The 20,275-nt window shown below is 34.4% G+C and overlaps 1 protein-coding gene across 4 annotated transcripts in view; it reads right to left on the bottom strand.

Moving 5' to 3' along the window:
* The window catches only part of LOC131425347 (corticotropin-releasing factor-binding protein), a 47,816-nt gene extending 29,629 nt beyond the window's left edge, over nucleotides 1-18,187 (bottom strand). The window contains exons 1-2 of one of the 4 annotated variants that reach the window (XM_058587169.1): nucleotides 17,855-18,187; nucleotides 12,077-12,540 (exon numbers count right to left, since the gene is read on the bottom strand). In XM_058587169.1, coding sequence (XP_058443152.1) covers nucleotides 12,077-12,133 — 57 coding nt within the window. In that variant the 5' untranslated portion in view covers nucleotides 12,134-12,540; nucleotides 17,855-18,187. The remainder of the gene's footprint in view (nucleotides 1-12,076; nucleotides 12,541-17,854) is intronic. The other 3 variants (XM_058587170.1, XM_058587171.1, XM_058587172.1) reach the window with 3 other exon arrangements.
* Nucleotides 18,188-20,275: the final 2,088 nt, after the last annotated feature.

The following is a 20,275-nucleotide window of genomic DNA, read 5'->3' as shown; positions in this document are numbered from 1 at the left end:
TTGGTATAACTAATTTCCAAATTACTAGGGTTGACGTAGAGCCACTTGACTCAATTAGTTTTGATTCCTGATGCTGATTATGAATGGTATTACGATAAAGTATCTAAATTTGGTTCTATGTAGTTTTCAATTTAGGTTCAATTTCGACATAAAGGTTTATATAATTCGGAAAGTTACAAATACATATACAATAGCGTACATGCTTTCAAGAAGACCTTTCATTTGCAATTGTAAGTTTGTTCAAGATCGGCAGAACCATCTCGGAGATTCACGGCTCTTAATTTTGCACACACACACATACATATACACACAGACATTTGCTCAGTTTTTTTCATAGTTAAAGAGAATTCTATACCTTTATTTTATATTTTAAGAAAAGGTAAAATGACCAAAATGGTAAAACTATATTTTGGGGCCTTCGAAAAACAACGCTCTTTATCTCGACACCAATCCATTTTTAAGAGTTTATGTGTTAGGCACATTAGGGGGTTAAACCTAATGTTCAAGAGAAATATTTTCCCCTTCGTTAAAAATCGTTATCGATTCTTCAATTATTATTAAATCGATGTTTTTTTACTGAATGATAAAAAAAACTTATTTCCAAGGCGACAAATGAGTTTCTGAACTGTTTGAAAAGAACTGTCAATCTTTATTGCACTAAAAAAGCTTGTGCAAATCGACGTGTAGAAAATAGAACACATAATAAATGTATTATGTGCAACGTCCACCGGTGCCAAACAAGTTTACGAAATCGTTTGGTATAATACCATGACTAGTTATTTATTTTATTATTCTGATAATTAAAGCAAGGATCATAAGGAAAAATATTTCCCATAAATTATAGGAAAGTTATGCGCTCTGCTATGTTTTTCTGGTGATATTCCCTTACTTTACACCCACAATAGCTAAAATATTGTTTTGTACTGACATGTTTCGTCCTGGACATCTTATGGTCGTGAAAGGGTAAATAATATGGTCTACAAGTTCTCCGAAGAAATGAATTCCGTATTACGCAATATAGGCAAACTATAATTTCAATCTCACTTCTAGGTGGATACTGACAACTTTAATTATTTGAAAAGAAAGGGACAATCAAAAATTCTTCTGAAGGCATTTAGGCTCCAAAATCGAATCACTGTGCACTAAAATAGGAGGAAAAGGCTTTTACACAAAAATATTCATATCTCCGTTAAAACTGGCCGTTTTTGCCTTTCTCATATAGAAAGGTTATGCAATCAATGTGAAACCCGATTTTTAAACCGAGGCCCGGAGGGTCATGTGTCATATACCATTCGACTCAGCTCGTCGAGGGCGCAACATGTCTGTATGTGTATGTATGTATGTAACATTTGTTTTACTCACTTTTCGGAGATGGCAGAACTGATTTTCATGAACTTAGGTTCAAATGAAATGTCTTGTAATCCCACACAAAATTCCTAAATTTTATTCGAATCCGTCTTCTGGTTCCGGAATTGCAGGGTGATATGTGCAAAAAATATGAAAACAATTATTTCAGAGACTGCTGAGCCAAGTTTTACAAATTTAGATTCAAATGAAAGATAAAATCATTCTATTAAAAGTTTCTGAATTTTAGTTTGATCCGACTTCAGGTTCCGGAATGACAGGGTGATCAGTAAAAAATTCTCATTTCAAATTACTTCCTCACTTTTCTTAGGGTGACCGATTTCAACAAACTTTGGTTCAAATGAAAGGTCCCATGGTCCTATGAAAAACTTTCTAACTTCATCCGGATTCGACTTCTGGCTCAGAAATTATAAGGTGAAGTGTGTTAAAAATTTGATACCGGCAATACAAAACACGTAACAAAATCTCAAACTGGCCTCAAAACTATTCCATTGCGATTGCGGCTATGCTGGTTCTTGGTTTCCGAATCCGGAAGCACCGGAAATAGAACGTAAAATAATTTCTAAACTTGCCTCAGAACTATTCCAATCGGTAGTCATTGTCAGTAGACGGCCAAACATTAATTTGGCTTTTCTTGTTCCCGGTTTTCCATTAACGACCGGAGATTTTAACCATAGGCTCAAAAATGGATCCCAGTCACTTTTATCGAACCAACTTCGATTGTACCGGGTCCCGGATTCCGGTTTCGAAAGTATCTGCAATAGTGGAACTCACTTCGTTTTCTCAGAGAAAAGCTTAATAAATCTGACTATTGTTTCACTCTGTAGGTTTCTAGGTTATTGACAAACCTTTCTGTTTTTCATGAATCAAAGAAAATTTGAAATTTTGAAGAACATCACACATTTATATTTATAAAAACAGGTAAAAAATGAATGCCATGTTTTGGTGTATATTACCCTGTATTTCTAGAATCGGAAGTCGGATCGGGTTGTAGTTAGATATGGGACCATAAAACCTCGGTTCAGCCATCTCATACCATCATACGCACATACACACACAAACATTTACTCCGTTCGTCGAGCTGAGTCAAATGGTATATAGTATTGCATAGCCTTTCTATATGAGAGAGGTAAAAAGAAGAAATGAATATATCAATAAAAAATTTTTGTGAATTCATCCGATAGCAACTTGGCGATAACGATAGCTCTTCTTTTAGAAAAATAACAATGGAAACCCTCGAGAATAGTCGTACTTAATGTTTGTAGCCATAGTGCCGAAGAATTATGCTAATTGCATCGACAGAGATTATTTCAGTCCGAACGTACGAAAACAACAGAAGATTTATAAATAATTAGATATCTGCCCAGCTAGAGGGTATTGCTTAAGAAGGCACTTGTTATGGGAATTTTTCATTTGATTGTTATTTATTCGCTTGAACATTCTTAGTCCGTCGGGGATGTTTTCTAGAGACAGCTGTAGATAGGAATAATTTCATCTTTCCTGGGTCACGGATTAGTCACTGACCTGGAACCAGCTCCGCCACTGAGTTTATTTCTACATAGGATTGAAGGATGCATTGTACAGCCTTTTTCAATTCTCATTGGAATCATTCCAGTAATCTTAGAGAATAGCTTCAACAGATTAAATACAATGTAGCACAATTTGACTACATGTTTTTTTTTAGATTTATGTTGCATTTGATGAATAGCTTTTCGTGTGGAAAGCAAAGTAAATTTTGACAGTAGGTTATTCTAGCCCTAATCAAACATTCCGCGAAATATCTTCATTCAACACCGTCCCCATAAGCTTCGAACATTTAATATCGAACAAGTACAGGGCAGTTCAATGCCACGTAAATAGAACCACCCTTTCCGGCATTGTTGAAAGCCAACCGAACATGCTTTTCGAGGTGCTTTTTGCAATATTTCACATGTCTGACCTACAATTCGCATGCATATTCCACCCACAAACCAGAACCGTTGCTACTGAACCAGTCCTTGTCAGATAGCCGTTTTTATGTTGTAAGTATTGTGTTAAGGATACAAAACACACGATATTGGATTAAAAAAAAACAGTCGAACCTATGAGACTTTTCACTGGAAAACCTAATTATTACCATATTTTGAGAGTCTTTTTGACATCATTGATCTGACCTGATGGTTACGATAAAACTTGTAATAGCACCATACCCCTGCCACCGGGCTGGTGTCGAAGCTCTACTCTACTTAGTTCATAATGCTGTCGGTATTGTTGGTTAGCTATCGGTGGAGCCCTCGAAACAAATGATAGGATGTAGACATACTAGAAAGGATGATTAACAGATAGAGCACTTGCTGGGAAACGGTTGTTGATCAAAATAAAAACTCACATATGGATCAAGCTGTTGAATATTCGTGTTTTCAATTTGGACTTCATTTACACTTAACAGCTCCAGGGGAGAATGCTGTGTTGATTTATCGAAAGAATGGAATGGAACTATAATGAACGAGGCTGAAGTAATTAAAAAGAAAAAAATAATAAAATTGATATGTTAGGGCTTCATTCTACTGGTTTGCAATTTAATGCTTTCTGTACGCATAGTAACAAATCACCATGCGTTTACTTTTGTTGTAACTTCGTATACCATGCGAAATCACAATTTTAGTTTGTGGACTGAATATTCATCGGTTTTTACAATCCTTACAAGTCAATTATTTCAAGTCAGAGTTTTCATTTACAGTCCTTGATTGATAGCAAAACTGATGATATAGCTTCCTCCGAAGAAGAATTTCGTTAATTGGTATCATCGAATTTAGGCTGCACAGCAGGAAATGAGAGATAATTTTTGTTGCGATGATGACTAAGCTATTGAATCAACATGCATCGAAATGGGTTGGCCAATGCAAAAGTATATTTTATATTGTGTAACTGTTATAATATTAGTAATTCATGGACGAGGTGGTATCTTAGGGCAAATTATGATACTATCTAATCCCTTCGCGTCTGTGATTATTTTGTATTGTAGGGGAGAGTCGGTAGCTTAAAAATTTCAAAAAAATAAAACTCAAAAAAGAAAATTTTTACATTGCTAATTTTGTTACGTAGAAAGATCTAAATTAAAAAAAAAGACGGGTGAGTAATGTCAGAGACATAACTGGATGACGTAAATACGAATAAAACTGACAAGTTTTTTTTCACATTTCCGAATATATGTAATCATCGTATTAGTCGATTGTGTGAGTTTTGCTACTTTTTTGCTTCGCTTTCAGAATTGTAACAGTGCATCTATACTTAAGTGAGACATATTGACAACAAACACATTTTACCATACAATTACATAGCATGTTTTTTTGTAGATTTAGATACTCTGTAGAGGTGAACTTCGCATGATAATATATTAATGATTCTAAAAAGAACCGATTTGTGAAATTTATCTAATGCTTATAACGGTTGAATCTTTTTTGCCATCATTTAGTTTAATTTTTGAATTCTGGAATTGGATTCAAGAACTAAATTCGAAATCTAAGACGAATTCAAAATCTAAAACAAGTTGCAAAGTGCAGGTTCGGAATCCAAATCAAGAAACCAGGTCAAAAGCTTAGTTCTAGAACTGTGGTATTGAACTTTTTTTTCAGAATCCTGGCTCCGAATTTAGTTCTAGAACTGAATTCTAAACTTGAATTCCGAACCGTAATAACAGAGCTTCAGAAGGTATGTTTCGAATTCAGTTCTAACATGCAGGTTCTGAATTATGGAAATTAGTTCTGAAACTGAGTTTAGGATTAATTGCCAGAATCCAATTTATTTCCAGAATCTAATTCGACAATTCCTATCTTGAATTTTGTTCAGGAATTCTGAGGTTGTAATCCAAAAACCGAATTCTGTATTCGAATCCTGAACATTAATTAAGGAACTAAAATCAGTTGAAAATCTAGTCAAGAAACCAGTTCTAGTATTAGGAATTAGGATTAAGTTCTAGAGTCATAGTTTTTAAATCTGAACCTGTTAACCGGGAACTAAATTCTGAATGTAAAGTCTAAACCTGAAACTAAGTTCAGAATTCAGGTGGACCAGAATCCAGGTTCTGAATTCAGTTTTGGAATTAAGTTCTAGAATTCAGCGTTGCAGGTTGTATACCACGTAGAAGGTTTGTTGTTACTGATGTTGGTGAAGAAATGAACTCGGTCAGTAGAACATCAGGACTGACTAACTCAAAACCGTCGATTCGGGTACGAGAAAGGCAAGGAAGCGGATGAGTTTCACTCTTTGTTTCCAATAGTTTGAGCAAACTTAGTTTTTGAGTTATTTACGATTATCTCACACTGTTGAAAACATAATCATAAATTGCTGATCATATTTCTGATAGTATGTAAAAAGAATTAAATTGCTACGTTTAGTTCAACTCGAGTAAAGTAACACTTATTCACGTCAGAACAAAAAAAACGTTGCGCCCTACATCTACAAACCATGAAAATCACTAAAAACGTATACAATTGACGTAATCATCCACAAAACTCCATCTCTATCTATCTACTAATTTTCCCTATAATTTGACATTTTTAGACAACATATAAAAAATTTAAAAAAAAATCGGTTCAGCGGTTGCCAAGCTGTGAATTTTCAAATAAATCAGTTTTCCAAAAAAATCAAAAAAAGACCGATTTTTTCATCCACCCTAACATGACATCACCCGAATGGCAAAATGAAAAAATACCGGTCTACGATTTTTCGTTGGAGAATGATTGTTCCAAATATTACAAACTTATGAGAGGTTATATATGTTTTTCTCATGAAATTACTGAGAAATAATATCGTAAATTATGATGCATAATACCATGCAAGTAAAATTGAAAAAAACCTTCTTTAATCAACCTAGTGGTGTAATGATGCCTTTCTCATATTACTTACATTTTCTAAAACATCAATAGAAGATTCTCTCAAAAATCAAAAACTTTCTTTGGTATATGTACTATAACCTTTTCAATTTGTAAACAGTTACGTCAAGTTAATATGGATTTAAATGTGGCAACTCTACACAAGCCCTGCTAGGCGGTGGTGTTTTCTTTTTCCTTACCAGCACTTACCACCGATGCGGACCGGTTTTGCATCATTTTTTATTACAGTTTGAAAGTTTTTACATACATTGCCATCTAATTTCGGAACCGGAAGTTGGAGTCTGGATGAAATTGCACAGTATCTTTGAAGACAATGAAAGCTTTAATTTGAATCATGATTAGTGAAAATCGGTCAAACCGTTGTTGAGAAATCGAAATACTTTTTTTCACTATTACCGAAGTTGTCGGAAACGAAAACCGGGTTCTAATAATCCCAAAGTAGATTTATACATCGACTAATTAACAAGGTCTGCAGACTTGATGAAATTACCCGTAAGTTTCATAAAAATTCGTCACTCGTTTCGCCATCACTCGAGAAAGAATACTCATGAAAATGAAAATTTTTCACTTATCGCGCTTTAATACCGGTACCGAAGAAATTTCCGAGAAAATTGAGTGCGCATGTTCTCATAGATTTGCACATATCACCCTGTAATTCCAGAACTGAAAGTCGGATCGGGATAAAACTCAGTAGAGATCTATGGGACCATAAAGCAAAGTCCTGGCATTACATTCCTTTTGTGGAATTTGGCCTTTCTGTTTCAACAGACTTCGCAGCCGATTCTCAGTGTACAGAATCATTGCATGGCTAGTACTATGGATCATACTGACACTAAGAATCCTTCCAGGTCGGGGCTCGAACATATGACAACTGGCTTGTAAGACCAGCGCCCTATGCATTGAACCACCAACCCGGGCCATGGGACCATAAGACCTTTTTTTGAATCTGGGTTTGTGAAAACTGGTTCAGCCATCTCTGAGAAATTCGAGTGACATTATTTGTCACATACAAACAGACATTTTGTGAATTCAACGAACTGAGTCGAATGGTATATGACACTCGGCCCTCCATGATTCCGTTCAAAAGTCGAATTTCACTGTAATTGCAAAGCCTTACTATATGAGAAAGGCAAACAATGTAATTTTAACGCCGTCAATGGCCGGAGAATAGAAACGAAAACAAAAAAAAATAAAACAGAATAAAAAAATCTGATATTAAAGATGTTTTGGCTGATTTGGTCATGGCTTCTTTTGTAAACTTCAGTTACTTAATTTCAGAAAATGCTACAATCATATTGAGATTATGTGAGTTTCCGTGTGGAGTAATTATGTATTTGAGAACTAAAAACATGCACGGAACCACCCGCGATCCCATTTCAACCATAATATTAGTTGATTTTCTGAATTCGATTGGTTAAAACTTGGTACAACTAATCGATTGTTGTTTTAACTAAACTGTCATTTTTGTTCTTCGATTAGCAGAAACGATGGTTGAAACAACTAATTTAACTGTTTGAAAAAAAATGCTGTCAATTAGTGAGGACACATAACTTTCAATTTCAACAAATATTTTAGTTGAAATAACTGGTGTTGTTATTGAAACAAAATTCTGTTAGTTGAAAAATAAATCGGTTTTATTTGTTTTAGACATTGCAAATAGTTGAATCAATTCGAACAATGTTATTGATTTGCGAAAATTTTAGTCAATTTATATGAGCTTGGGTGCATCAACCGCTGGGAATTGGAATTTTGCGACGGCAACTCAAACGCGCCATTCAATCGCAGCGCGTTCTGTGTGTTTGAAACCCTTCGCTCCTGTTACTTTTATAAATTAAATTCATGTCAAAAAGCGTTTTATTGCTAATGCATGAACATCATCATCGGTATCAAACAGCTGGAAGTAAAACAGTTTGCTGGAAGTAAATCAATGATCGAATTTGAAGCATAAAATTTTTGCGCATACCTGAAAGATTACGAGATCATTAACATTTTCTAAATTGTCACCAAATCTTTTCCATCTTAAACAAGGTTAACTTTATCACAACACCGCTATTAGATAAACACTTGTTATCATAAATTTCTCAAATCGAATGAACACAATTTCACCAAACGCTTTAACCATCGATGTTGTTTTCATTGACATTTTGAAGCGACGCGAACAGATTTCAACTAAAAAAGTTGTTGATTTTGCATTGCGATTATTGTTTTGCTTTCAACTGTCTCCAGCATTTGACAGCATTCAAAACAACATATTTTTCAACTACTTGAATATATGCAAATCAAAAACCATATTGGTTGAATCAAAAATAAATTAGTTAAATCAACTATCGAAAAAATCAAAAACTGCGATATCGCAATTTTATGATCGAAGGGTTCTCCGTGTGGAACTAAATGAATTTTCTATTCATAGTCTTTAAATCTTCTCTGGGACTACTCCAACACCTCGTTTATGCATGATTTAAAATTTTGTGGAAGAATAATGCATTTCACACAGCAATTGAATATTCTATTTTCATGCATATCATTCATCCTTTCAGGCATTGACTAGCTTCGTCATATCCGGTCTCCGAGCATTACTACATATCCAATGATAGACAGAAAATGTACGCATCGAACAAGAGTGATGCATCAAGTATACTCGAATGAAGAAGGTTGATTGGGTAAACAATTTTCCTGAAAACTCTGATTCCGTTCATATAAAGCATACTCATGCACTAGCCCTGGATATATTTTTAAAGCTTCATTTCAAACAAGTGACTAATATTGAAATACTGCTGCGTCGAGTGAACCGCTCATGCAGTACTCATAGAAGAACATGTCGCATCCTTTCAAAGACATTGCTTATAATTGTACTTTGTGAACTTTACCATATCGTTTTCTTTCTTTAAACTAAAGGACATAGCACAATCGCCAACGAGCAACACTCAAAGACCTACTTTAAAAGTACAATTTTTTTCTCAATGAGTATATGTTATACAAAATAAACGAATCCGTTTCGAACAAAAAATGTCATGGTGAATAATATTATATTAGTAACTGATTTTTATAGTTATGCGATTTTACTACACATATTATAATAAATATAAGTATAATTAGTCATTATTTTAAAAAGAAGAAACCTTATTTTACTGGACGTTTCATCTTCATGCTTTAATTTTTTTCAACTATCCCGTTGTGTGCAGACTAAAATGCATTCGATACTCCTTTTATTTTTGTTTGTAACATACTGGCTACCCAATTAATCAAATGTTCGGATGAAAGAAGCCGGTTTGATTTAAGCAGCTTATAGTGTTCATGAATAGCATTCTAAGAGCAAATGAATAGCATTCTAAGAGGAAATTTCATATGGAAGATTTATAATACAACTGCATGCCGTTTTAGTTTCATTTATTCGAACAGTTCTTCTGTCAAATTTAAAACTGGCATACGATGCCGTTCTATTTTTATTCTATATTTGAAACACGAGTAAAACACTGATGGGGCTGCCAGTTTTCCTTGTTATAATAATCAGATTTAAATTTTAAAACTGCCATAAATTATGTATCTAGAACTAGAACACTACTGAATGTGCCCTAAGCTGCCCGTTTTTTTAAGGTAACGGGCAAGGCGCAATCGAACGAACATATAATCAGCTTCTTAAATACATTGATTAGTTTTTATGCAGCGAGAAAGTTCACGTGGAACTTGTTCTGTACTTTCAAGTTCACCAAAATTCCACGCGTACTACATCGTTCACAAAGAAGGATAAGAGAGTAAATTTTGATGCTTAACCTACTTTTCGGAAGGATAACGACTCATCATTCTCTACCATATATGTCACAGAGTCGAAAATTTGGGTAGGTATGAGATCTTGGAATCGCTCTGAGCTAGTGGTACGATCATGCTATAGGTTGGATCTAAAAACGGAATCGACTTCATTTTCTTCTATACCTAAAGTTCAAATGAGCGGTTTTTCGGTCTAATAAGATGCTATTGAGTTGTATTCGAATTCAACTTCCAATTCCGGAATTACAGACAGAAGTGTGTTCAAAATTACAAACCATCATTTAGTACGACGATACAAATTAATGAAAACAAATAGGAACATTTTTTAAAGTTTGACTCAGGTTATAACTTGTACTTTATTTAGTTATGGATTTCGGCTATATTGGCTCATAATTCCCGGTTCCAAAAGTATTGAAAATAGTGGAAAAAAACTTCGAAAACAGAACTGGCGAAAACTTTTTTTGAAGAATATTTTCATAAATATTACTAATATTTCTGAAAATATGCGTAATATGAGAAAGCACGGGAAGATCGAAATCAGCATTTTGGCGAAAAAATTAGTTGATTTTCTGATTTTATTAAGGTATTTTCTGAGACAACTAATTATTCCTACTTTTGCTAATTTAGATGTTTCAATTCTCATTCCCTGAATAATGATATAATATTAGTTGAAAAAACATTGTGATGCACAATCGCATTCCACGTAAAAACATTATTACGCACAATAGCGTCAAATGCTCACAAATTCTGGATAAATACACTCTCCATTAAGAGTTATTGGCATTTTGACATATCGGGTTAGTAATTTCAATATGGATATATTGTAACACATGCGAAAAACGTAAAAACCATTCGCAAGCAGTTCCAACAAGTTTTTTGGCTAATGAACTTGTTCATAAAACCAATTTCATTTTTGTTTTCTGTCTTTCAGCAGTGATGGTGACAGATAGATAGAGGATTTTTGTTTATTTGAATCACACAATTAGTCGCCAATGAGAATTTCGTGTTAGATTAAAAATTTGGCTGGTTTGTGTCCAGGGTTAAATCAACTAATTACTGTAATACGAATTAGGCGAAGAGCTAATTTCGGTCGTTACGTGAGGCACTTACCATTAAGTGGATTGAAATAGGTTAATCCCGTTAAAATCGAATTCTTTTTTTCTTGAACATTTTGTTATGCATTCCAATTCATGTACTTTTGAATAACAAGAAATGAACAGATCTCAAAAATGTTTGATAATAAATAAAAATGAGGAAATCAAACAAAAAAAACTAAAATATGAGCTGGGTAATTTATTTTGTTTGTCAATTTAGCACCAATCAGTAAATCTAGCCATAGTTTACTTACGCGATGAAAAATAATCACATGAGGCATATCCCGAATGAACAGATTTGACAACATTGGGTTGTTGATTCTTGCAGCATTAGGAAAATGCAGCAGTTGAAATACTGAGACAGCAGTACGATCTCGAGCTACATCGTCTAATTGAATCATATTTGTGTTTTTGTTATCCTTCAATGGAGGACAATGAAAATAAGTTCCTTTCATTAACAAACCAAATTACTTTCCGTAGTTAATTATTACGTGTTTATTATAATTCGTATGTCTGAGGATTGACCTGAAAAGATTATTAATGTCAGTAGGATCGTAACACTACTTTCATGAAAGTTTTTGTATGTCCTAATTATCATAACTTGTCAATATATAAAACTCAGTACTAAAGTAAAATATATGAACTTTCAAAAAAATAAAAATAAATAGATATTTTCAACACAAAATTTAACCACACAATAGTTCTAATTATTCTCGAAATAATGCCTGTGGGTTTTAGAGCCGACATTTACGATATTCTATGTTATACATATGTTGAATAAAAAATAATAAAATAGTTTAAATGAACAATTTTCTAGACATGAAACAAAGTTCAACATCTTATTCCCTTGTAGCGGATAAACTCAACATTTGCTCATATTCCCATCGCTTAAACCCTACTAAACACCGTAATCCAACGGGAGCAATTTATAGACGGAAGTGGTCGCCGGAGAGGAACAAAGACAAACATAATCCTTACCTTTGCTTGGAAGCTGAGTACCATTACGTGAAGGCACAATGCGAGGACTCCTTTCATTGCGTTTCCTTGCTATGGTTGTGTCACTGGGCGCAAATGCAGAGTTCGACAAAGCTTTACCGGCCGTAGTGGGTGTTTGTATAATGTTCTGCCGCTAGCAACTATCCCGCGGAATGTTATCACACTGAACTTTGTTTTCACCCGAAGATTATGGATTCAATGTGTGTTTGTTGATTTTGGAACTTGACCACTGGCTGGTCGAATGGCTTCTGTGTGTCTCGTTGGTTTTCGGTGAGTGTTTGGAATTAGAATGACTGAAGAAGTCTGTTTGATGTTCCGCAAACCATGAGTAAGTTTATTTTTACTTCCATGAATGTTTTCCAGTTTTTAGTTTTAATATAATTGTTCTTATTTATGCTATCTGGAGCCTTAATTACACACGCACAAGCTCATACAAACGGTTCTTGCTAATTTCGGATGCAGTCCGTGAGATCAAAACGGACAATTATTTCAAAGTTGAAAATAATTATCGAGCGATGATTACTTATCCATTTCAAATTAATTGCATTAGAAGATGACCTACTGTAGACGGTCTTCCATGAAACTCAATAATCGAGAATTAATTTCAGATAAATTATGCTACAATTGAATTAGAAGCTATGGAAAATAGAATGCTCTAATCGACAGCGGACAACGAAAAATGGTTTGATGTAATCGACAACGGTGAAATGAAGTATATATTTTAATAAAAAGCATAACGAAATGAAAGACTTAAATAAGCTTTTCAAGCAATTCCAGACATGGCTAGCAAATCATCAGACTTCACACACTTCGACTTGTAGGAAACTTGGCACAAGTCTTTACCATAGCAGGTCTTTTGCTTGGACGGTCGGGGAGACCAATTCGACTCAAGACTAACTTTTGAAAAGGGTGAATGTACTTTTGCATGCAAAGTAAGGTTTTACATTCCTTTGGTGGAATTGACCCTTCTATTTCAACAGATTCCGCCGTCGATTCTTAGCGTATAGAACCATTGCATGGTTTGGTGTTACGACCCTAATTAAACTAAGAATTCCTCCAGGCTGGGGCTCGAACATATTACAATTGGTTTGTAAGACCAGCGTCCTACGCATTGAATCGCAAACCTAAGAAGTTTTGCTTTTCTATAAATATTTGTAACCAAGAAACTGTTACTTGAAACGAAATTATGTCCAAGGAGGAGTTGTAGGAAATCAATCGCGCACTTGAAATATATTATACACTGAAAAAATGCAGAATGTTCAATGCAAGAAGTACAAAATCATCCGAAAATTGTAATAAAAATAATCACATCTTAATATTTTTTCAATATGTTCTAAGTTATAAAACTCTATATTATACTCATATTTGATTTGTGTCTTTTTAAGAAGGTTCAAGTTACAGTTAAATTAATTTACAAGTTGCCTCTGAGTCACCAGAGTTTTATATCACACCTTTAGAGTAGTAAATTTGCCCATAGTCATTTTTTGCAAGAGGTATTGTGCTTGCAGAAAAAAACCTATTTTAATTTACCTAGTGGTGTAATGATGCTTTCTTATATTAGTGATTATTTCTTATATATTATATCAGGGATAATCGGGATATTCTTATGGTATCTGAATACTTCTCAGTTTAGTCTAAGATGATAAAAATTGGTTGAGCCATCCATCACCCTGTAAGTTTGTTAAAATCGGTTCATCCATCTCCGAGAAAAGTGTGTGACATTATTTCACTTTCTTGGTGCATATCACCCTGTAACTCCGGAACCGGAAGTCGAATCCGGATGAAATTCAGGAACTTTGTATGAGACCATAAGACGTTTTATTTGAATCCAAGTTTTTGAAAATCGGTTCAGCCATCTCCGAGAAAAGTGAATGACAACACTCACACAAAGACTTGTGTTTAATTCGTCGAGTTGAATCAAATGGTACACTAAAACCTCAATTTACGCAAATTTAATTTACGCGACTTTTGTACGAATTTTTTCTAAATAACACGGTTTTTTATTTAATTTACGCGATGGTAGCGTAAAAAAGGTTTTTGAATAATGAAGGAAATCTCAATTTTTAAACATATACAAAACAATCTAACATGCTTCAAGGAATTGAAAATTGTGAACTGTACATTAATGAATTGTTTAGTTTCAAAGAATCTGAATAAGATCGTGGGCATCCAAGAATTATCTGGAAAGCAAATATTGTACATAATCACTTTTATATGACTATTGAGTGCGGTATGTACTCGTAGTAATATTTACAGAAAATTAACATACTGTGATGAGATCTGTAGAATAACTTGCACATTCAAAATCTCCTCAAAAAAGGCCTTAAGGTCTACCAACATATCCGATGATCCATCCAAAAACTACCTGAAGTTCAGGCTTTAAAATCTACCAGTTTAACTAAGTGAATTAACGAACTTATCGTTCTCGGTTCATATTTGTGATGCCACATGCGATAGGACATAGGACAATTGTGATTGCTCAAGGCCATCCAAAAACTACATGGAGTCGTAGCTCTACGACTATGAGCAGTATTGAAAAATTGTACACAAACTGCTAAATGTAGATCTTAAAATCTGTTTCCAGTGTAGTTCTTGGACGACTGAGAATGTTCCGATAAAAGGTCAAAATGCACAAATAAGCAGTATGCAGATCTACGACTATGAGCAGTATTGAAAAACTACACATAGACTGCTGAATGCTCGAGTAGATCTTAAGACCCGTTTTCACCGAAGTTCTTGGGCAACTGGGAACCAACCTGGAACAGCTATAAATAGACAAGTAAGCAATGTGTAGCTCTAAAAGTATGAACCACAAACGAAAAAGGCATTAGTCGTTGTAGTTCTTACTGTGACACAGTGTAGTCGACAATACTTCAAGTAGTTCTTGGATATTGGAACATCTCTTAAGCATTTCTATAGTCTTAAAACATACTCAGAAGATCCTCAGGCACTAAAGCATTGGACGTAGTAGGATTGTTCATGTTATTTACACTAAAAACAAATGAAATTTGAAAATCCTTTTTTTACGCGAAAAATTTGAAATAACGCGATGTTTTATTTAAGGGGCGGGTAGGGTCTAACACTTTTGAAAAACCATCTATTATTTTCTTTATATTTTCTTATAGTAAAACATTTGAAGAATGTTCTGTGAATTTTTCAAGTCTATTGGAATGAAACTCTGGATGTTATGGACCTTTATCTATAGCTATCGCATTCTACGAAAAAGCAAGAGCTCGGCGCACATGCCTAAAATTTCTACTTCGATTGACTTCAACACTTGACAAAACATTCTTGAAATGTTTCGTTATAATAAATTATAAAAGAAAAAATATGATTTTTTGAAAATGTTAGACCCTACGGGCAATTTACGCACTCCCGGCTCTTCGCATAAATTGAAGTTCCAGTTTATATGACTTTCAGTCCTCCAGGGTTCGGTTGAAAAGTCTGAATTTTAAAGGTGATTGTATAGCTTTTCTATATAAGAAAGGCAAAACAGAAGCGACATCTCTCTCGTTTTGTTATGTTGCTCCATCGAAATTAATAATGCCCCAAGGTTATATAGACTTTCATGTGATATGTTAATCATTTAAAAATTTTCAAAATTTTATTACTATGTAACATTTAGTTTCAAATCCATTGATTCCTGAACATTCACTATCAATTTAAAACGTATCTGAAAAGAGATACTCTTTTGTTGTAGCACGTGTATCAAAATCAAGACAACAAAATATTTATGATATAAGGTGGACTAGTCAATTGATGAATAGGAAATGACAGTTAATCTGACATCGTTCGGAATCTTCGCTGCGCTGGACTGTCGAACAAATTACAACTTCAGAATCAGGAATCAGAACAAATTGGCTCAAATGGCACGTTCCCCTTGATATTTGGAGATTTGGGCCTTAAATATGCCTTAGATATTTTGCTAATAATTTTGAGAAATTAAGAGTCTCGTTAAATTGTACTGTGTTAGCAAGTACACACATACAGAACAGATGTTTTCAATACAGTATACAATTACCTACGAATTGCTTAAATCACGATATTTAACGAAAATTTTAATACTTTGAATTTCAACTCAAAATATCGCATGAAAGACTACTTTCAGAAGAATGATTAGTATGTGCAAATTCATTACTCTTGAGCAATTTTATCATATTCTAGTATTTAAATGACTATTTTCATGAAAAAAATTTAAAACTTTCAACTATTTTTGCTGTTACTCTATAAAATTTACAAAAGATACTGTTCAAATTTACTGCAAATGTTGATTTTAATAACTATTTGAAAATAAGAATATTGCGAACAAAATTTAAGATGATTTGCCTTTCTCAATAGAAAGGTAATATGAACCGACTTTTAATTGGAGCTCCGGAGACCCCCCAAAACGCGCTTTTTCTATCCGCACTTTATTTTTCAGAAAATACCCAATCACCAAGTTCAACTGAATTATTGCTAATACTTTTGGATTCGAGAATGTTGTCGAATATGCGACGTAAGCGTTGAGTCACGCTTTTCTGATTTAAGCGAAACAATCTGAAAGAATTTGTGTTAACAATCAGCCCCAAATTCGTGTAAAAAATTATTTTAACGATGAAAATATGATTTAATGAGACTGTTTGAATGGATATCGGAAGGCACCACTAGGTGGATAAGGAATAGATTTTTTTGAATATAGTTTTGTTTAGTTTTTCGATTCTTGAAAACTCATTAAATTTGTAATGTATGTAATTTTCTTCAACTTTTTTATGCAGCATTTCTGCATAGTTGATAAGTTTCGAGATACAACGATACAATGAAAAACGACACAATTCAACGAAAATTGGAGGGACTTGAATTTCATGTCTAAATATCTTGAAAACCGCTTCATCTTGAAGAAAGGTTACTAAGAGCAAATTTATTTTGTCTGATCTGTGAAATGGTGGTGACTTGTGGTATTAATTTGGCTATTTTTCGTCAAAAACATAAAGTTAAGTAAATGCTCGTAAATTGTTCGTTTAAAAAAACTTAATCGTTATTGAAAAACAGCTATAAAAATCAAAAAATATTGTGAAACAAATTAAATATACGTTATTTTAGTTTTCATATTTTGGTTAATTTTTTAGTTATTGAAAAAACATTCAACTTTTTTTGCGGTGTATAATTTGAGTATCCAATAGATTTCCTACAACTGCTTCTTGGACATTATTTTTAAAACAGTTCTTAAGTTACAAAAATTTGAAGAAAGTGCATGTAAACAAAATCATTCATTCTTTTCAATAATTTAGTCATGAGTTGAATCGGTCTTTGTATCCAGGAAAAAAATGGTTTGCCATTCTGAAGACTTCTAGATCGGAGTACTCTGTTGTCGAGGTGCTGACTACTAAATTTAATTCGAATGCGCTTGTAACAAATTGTGCTAGAAAACATTTGGCAAGTATACTAGCCCAAGGAAGCTCTAAATTTATCAATAACCAGAATATTTGAACACTAACGAAACATCATGCAATGAATTCAATTCTGATATATAGGCACCGGACTGGAAAAATCAATTTTAGTAACATTCTACTCTCAATAATCGATTGGTGCTAAATCATGGAATATTAAGTAGCACTTTGAACCGAAAGCATGTTTCTCCTCGACACAATTATCGGATCACACCACAGCCCTTCCATTAGCGCGCGAATAATCAAACTCATGCCACTTGTTGCTCCAGAACGCCTTTTCAGAATTAATTATCAAAGTCAACAAAAGCAGCGCTATCGGAAATGGTTTTGTTACCACTATTTTTTCGATTTATCACGTTTTATAGCATAACAATCACCATCCTGCATTCATTAGGTCAGGGGAAAATAATTTCACTATGAATATAATCCTATCCCAAAATGTTATCGCAGGACTCAAACAACCGCTTCACTTTTAATCCTTTTACAAAACGACGGTTCCTGTGGCCGTAATTCAAGCCGACTAACGGCTGGCACTAACAGATGGAACAGAGCACCCACAACGACTGCACTAAAACGCAAAACGCACCACTGACACCACACGGCTCACTTGCCCAGTAGGTCCATGAGCTAACATCAACCTCCAGCTGAATAACGAGGAATGACGGTGTTTGCCGTAGGATCTCCGGTTTTTATATAACACCGCATGTAGGACGTCCACTGTCTCGGCTTGAATTGAATCCTGACCCGACCGCCGAGCGGAGCCACCTGCTGCCAAAGAGCACGAATTTTCGAACCACGAATGCACAACTCATGTCCCAATGAGTGGGAGGGAAAATGGGAAAACGGCACAACTTCGCTAGATGCGTTCGTTCGGCTCTACGTTATCATATTAGGCGCAACAATAAAGGAAGGAAGCGATTACGTTTCCCGCCTTTATTCGTATTGGGGAAGTGTTTCCAGGAAACCATCCCAAATTGTCGCCTTTCCGGAAGCTTTGAAGTTAAACTTTCAAGAGCTAAAGTTAATGTGAAATGTGAATTCATCCTTAGCAACGGTTCAGAATGACTTTCTTGATTCTTATCAGCTGATGAAAAGAAATACATATTACTATGATATCGAAGGGTGTTTCGAGAAATGTGAAGCTGTCATACGTAGCAAAGTTTTAATAGTCAGTCACTATTTTTTCGATTGAGCTGTTAGTAGAGTTGAATCACCTATTGTGCTTTCATTCTACACTCTTGCTCTGCTTCCAGATTCCCAAGGCTAGGGATGTCGGATTTATCGAATTACTCGATTATTCAAGAATCAAATATAAATTACAAACTAATCGAAACATTTGTTCATCGATTATTTGGAATATTAATCGATTATTTTTAGATGCATCGAATTATGCTATCAGTTTAATAATCGATTGTTAGTTTCAAACTAATCGAGTAAATTTCAGTCGATTATCTGGATTATTATTCGATTGGCATTCCGACATCTCTATCCAAGGAATGATCTAAAATTTTTTTGACATTGGTAGTATTTAACAATTATGTTACTTAACTATCTAGGGAAATTTATAAGTTCATATTAAAGCGTGCCCAGAAATAAATTTTGCATCTTCACACAATCGTTATATGTTTAACAGGATTTCAAAAAATCTTTTTCCCATTTGCTCTCCTCAAGTATTCACTTGACTTCTGTCGTAAAGGTTTGGACAAGCATCTCTCCCAGGCGCGTACCCAGAAAAAAATTTCGGGGGGTGTTTCAGAACATGTTGATCAATTTCCATACAAATGGAACTTTTTATATAATTATTTGAAAATTTTTTATTGTGGAGTCGTTTGTTGAAAATTATTCATTTTATTTTTTACTTATTTGAAAAAAAGAGTTTACATAATATCATACTTTTTTGAGTTTCGGAGGGGGTTTGAACCCCTAAAACACCCCCCTGTATACGCGCCTGATCTCTCCTATGGTTTTGTACGCTTTTATCCACTTTAGCCGTTTTTGACTCTCGAGTAATTTCATAATGTAGTAGAAGAAAAGGTTGCAATCGACTTGTTTCGGTTTAGATTAAATATCTTCAGCATGGCAAACCATTAGTTTGGCAAGGATGGAGAGACCATCTTTTTGCAACAGCGATTTGAAGGAATTTTTCCATAAATGTTTCTTTAAATCGTAACTCGAAAACTTTTATTTACAAATTCAATTTGTATTGATTTCAAATGCTGCAAAGTTAGACCAGCAGCGACCGAAATTGAAATCTTACTTAAAGAACGAATGCTTCTTGATGTTAATGAATGAAATTCAATTGGGAAATGTGAGTGTTACGTATGCGACTGCATAAGGCAATTCCATCTTATGTAAATTGTGGTCAGCTGGTTACCTAAGAGAACCGGCTGATTACATGTTTGTTTTGCAAACCGTTGTTTTGTCCGTTTCAACGGTAAACCCTACACTGAAATTGCGAAAAGGACATCTTCAACCAAAGGCAAGGACATCCGTTTAGCATCGGTAAATAGTGAACCCAGTACTTCTGATTCAAAAACGCTTACCGTATCAAACAAGCAAGCAACTGCATTCAATGTACAACAAGGCGCATCTACAGCATCTAGCAACGACTGTGAATAACAAAGAAAACGATAAAAAGAAAATCACCTACAACACCGACGATGCTACTACCATGGATGAAAAGATGAGCCACGGACAACTGCTCCTCAATCCTCAATATTTGTATCTAACAAAAATTGGCTTACGTAAAGTATCT

This window comes from Malaya genurostris, chromosome 1 (genome assembly GCF_030247185.1).
Source record: "Malaya genurostris strain Urasoe2022 chromosome 1, Malgen_1.1, whole genome shotgun sequence".
NCBI classification, from domain to species: domain Eukaryota; kingdom Metazoa; phylum Arthropoda; class Insecta; order Diptera; family Culicidae; genus Malaya; species Malaya genurostris.
The sequence above is the reverse complement of the archived record's forward strand: the minus strand, read 5'-3'. Positions and strand labels throughout refer to the sequence as shown.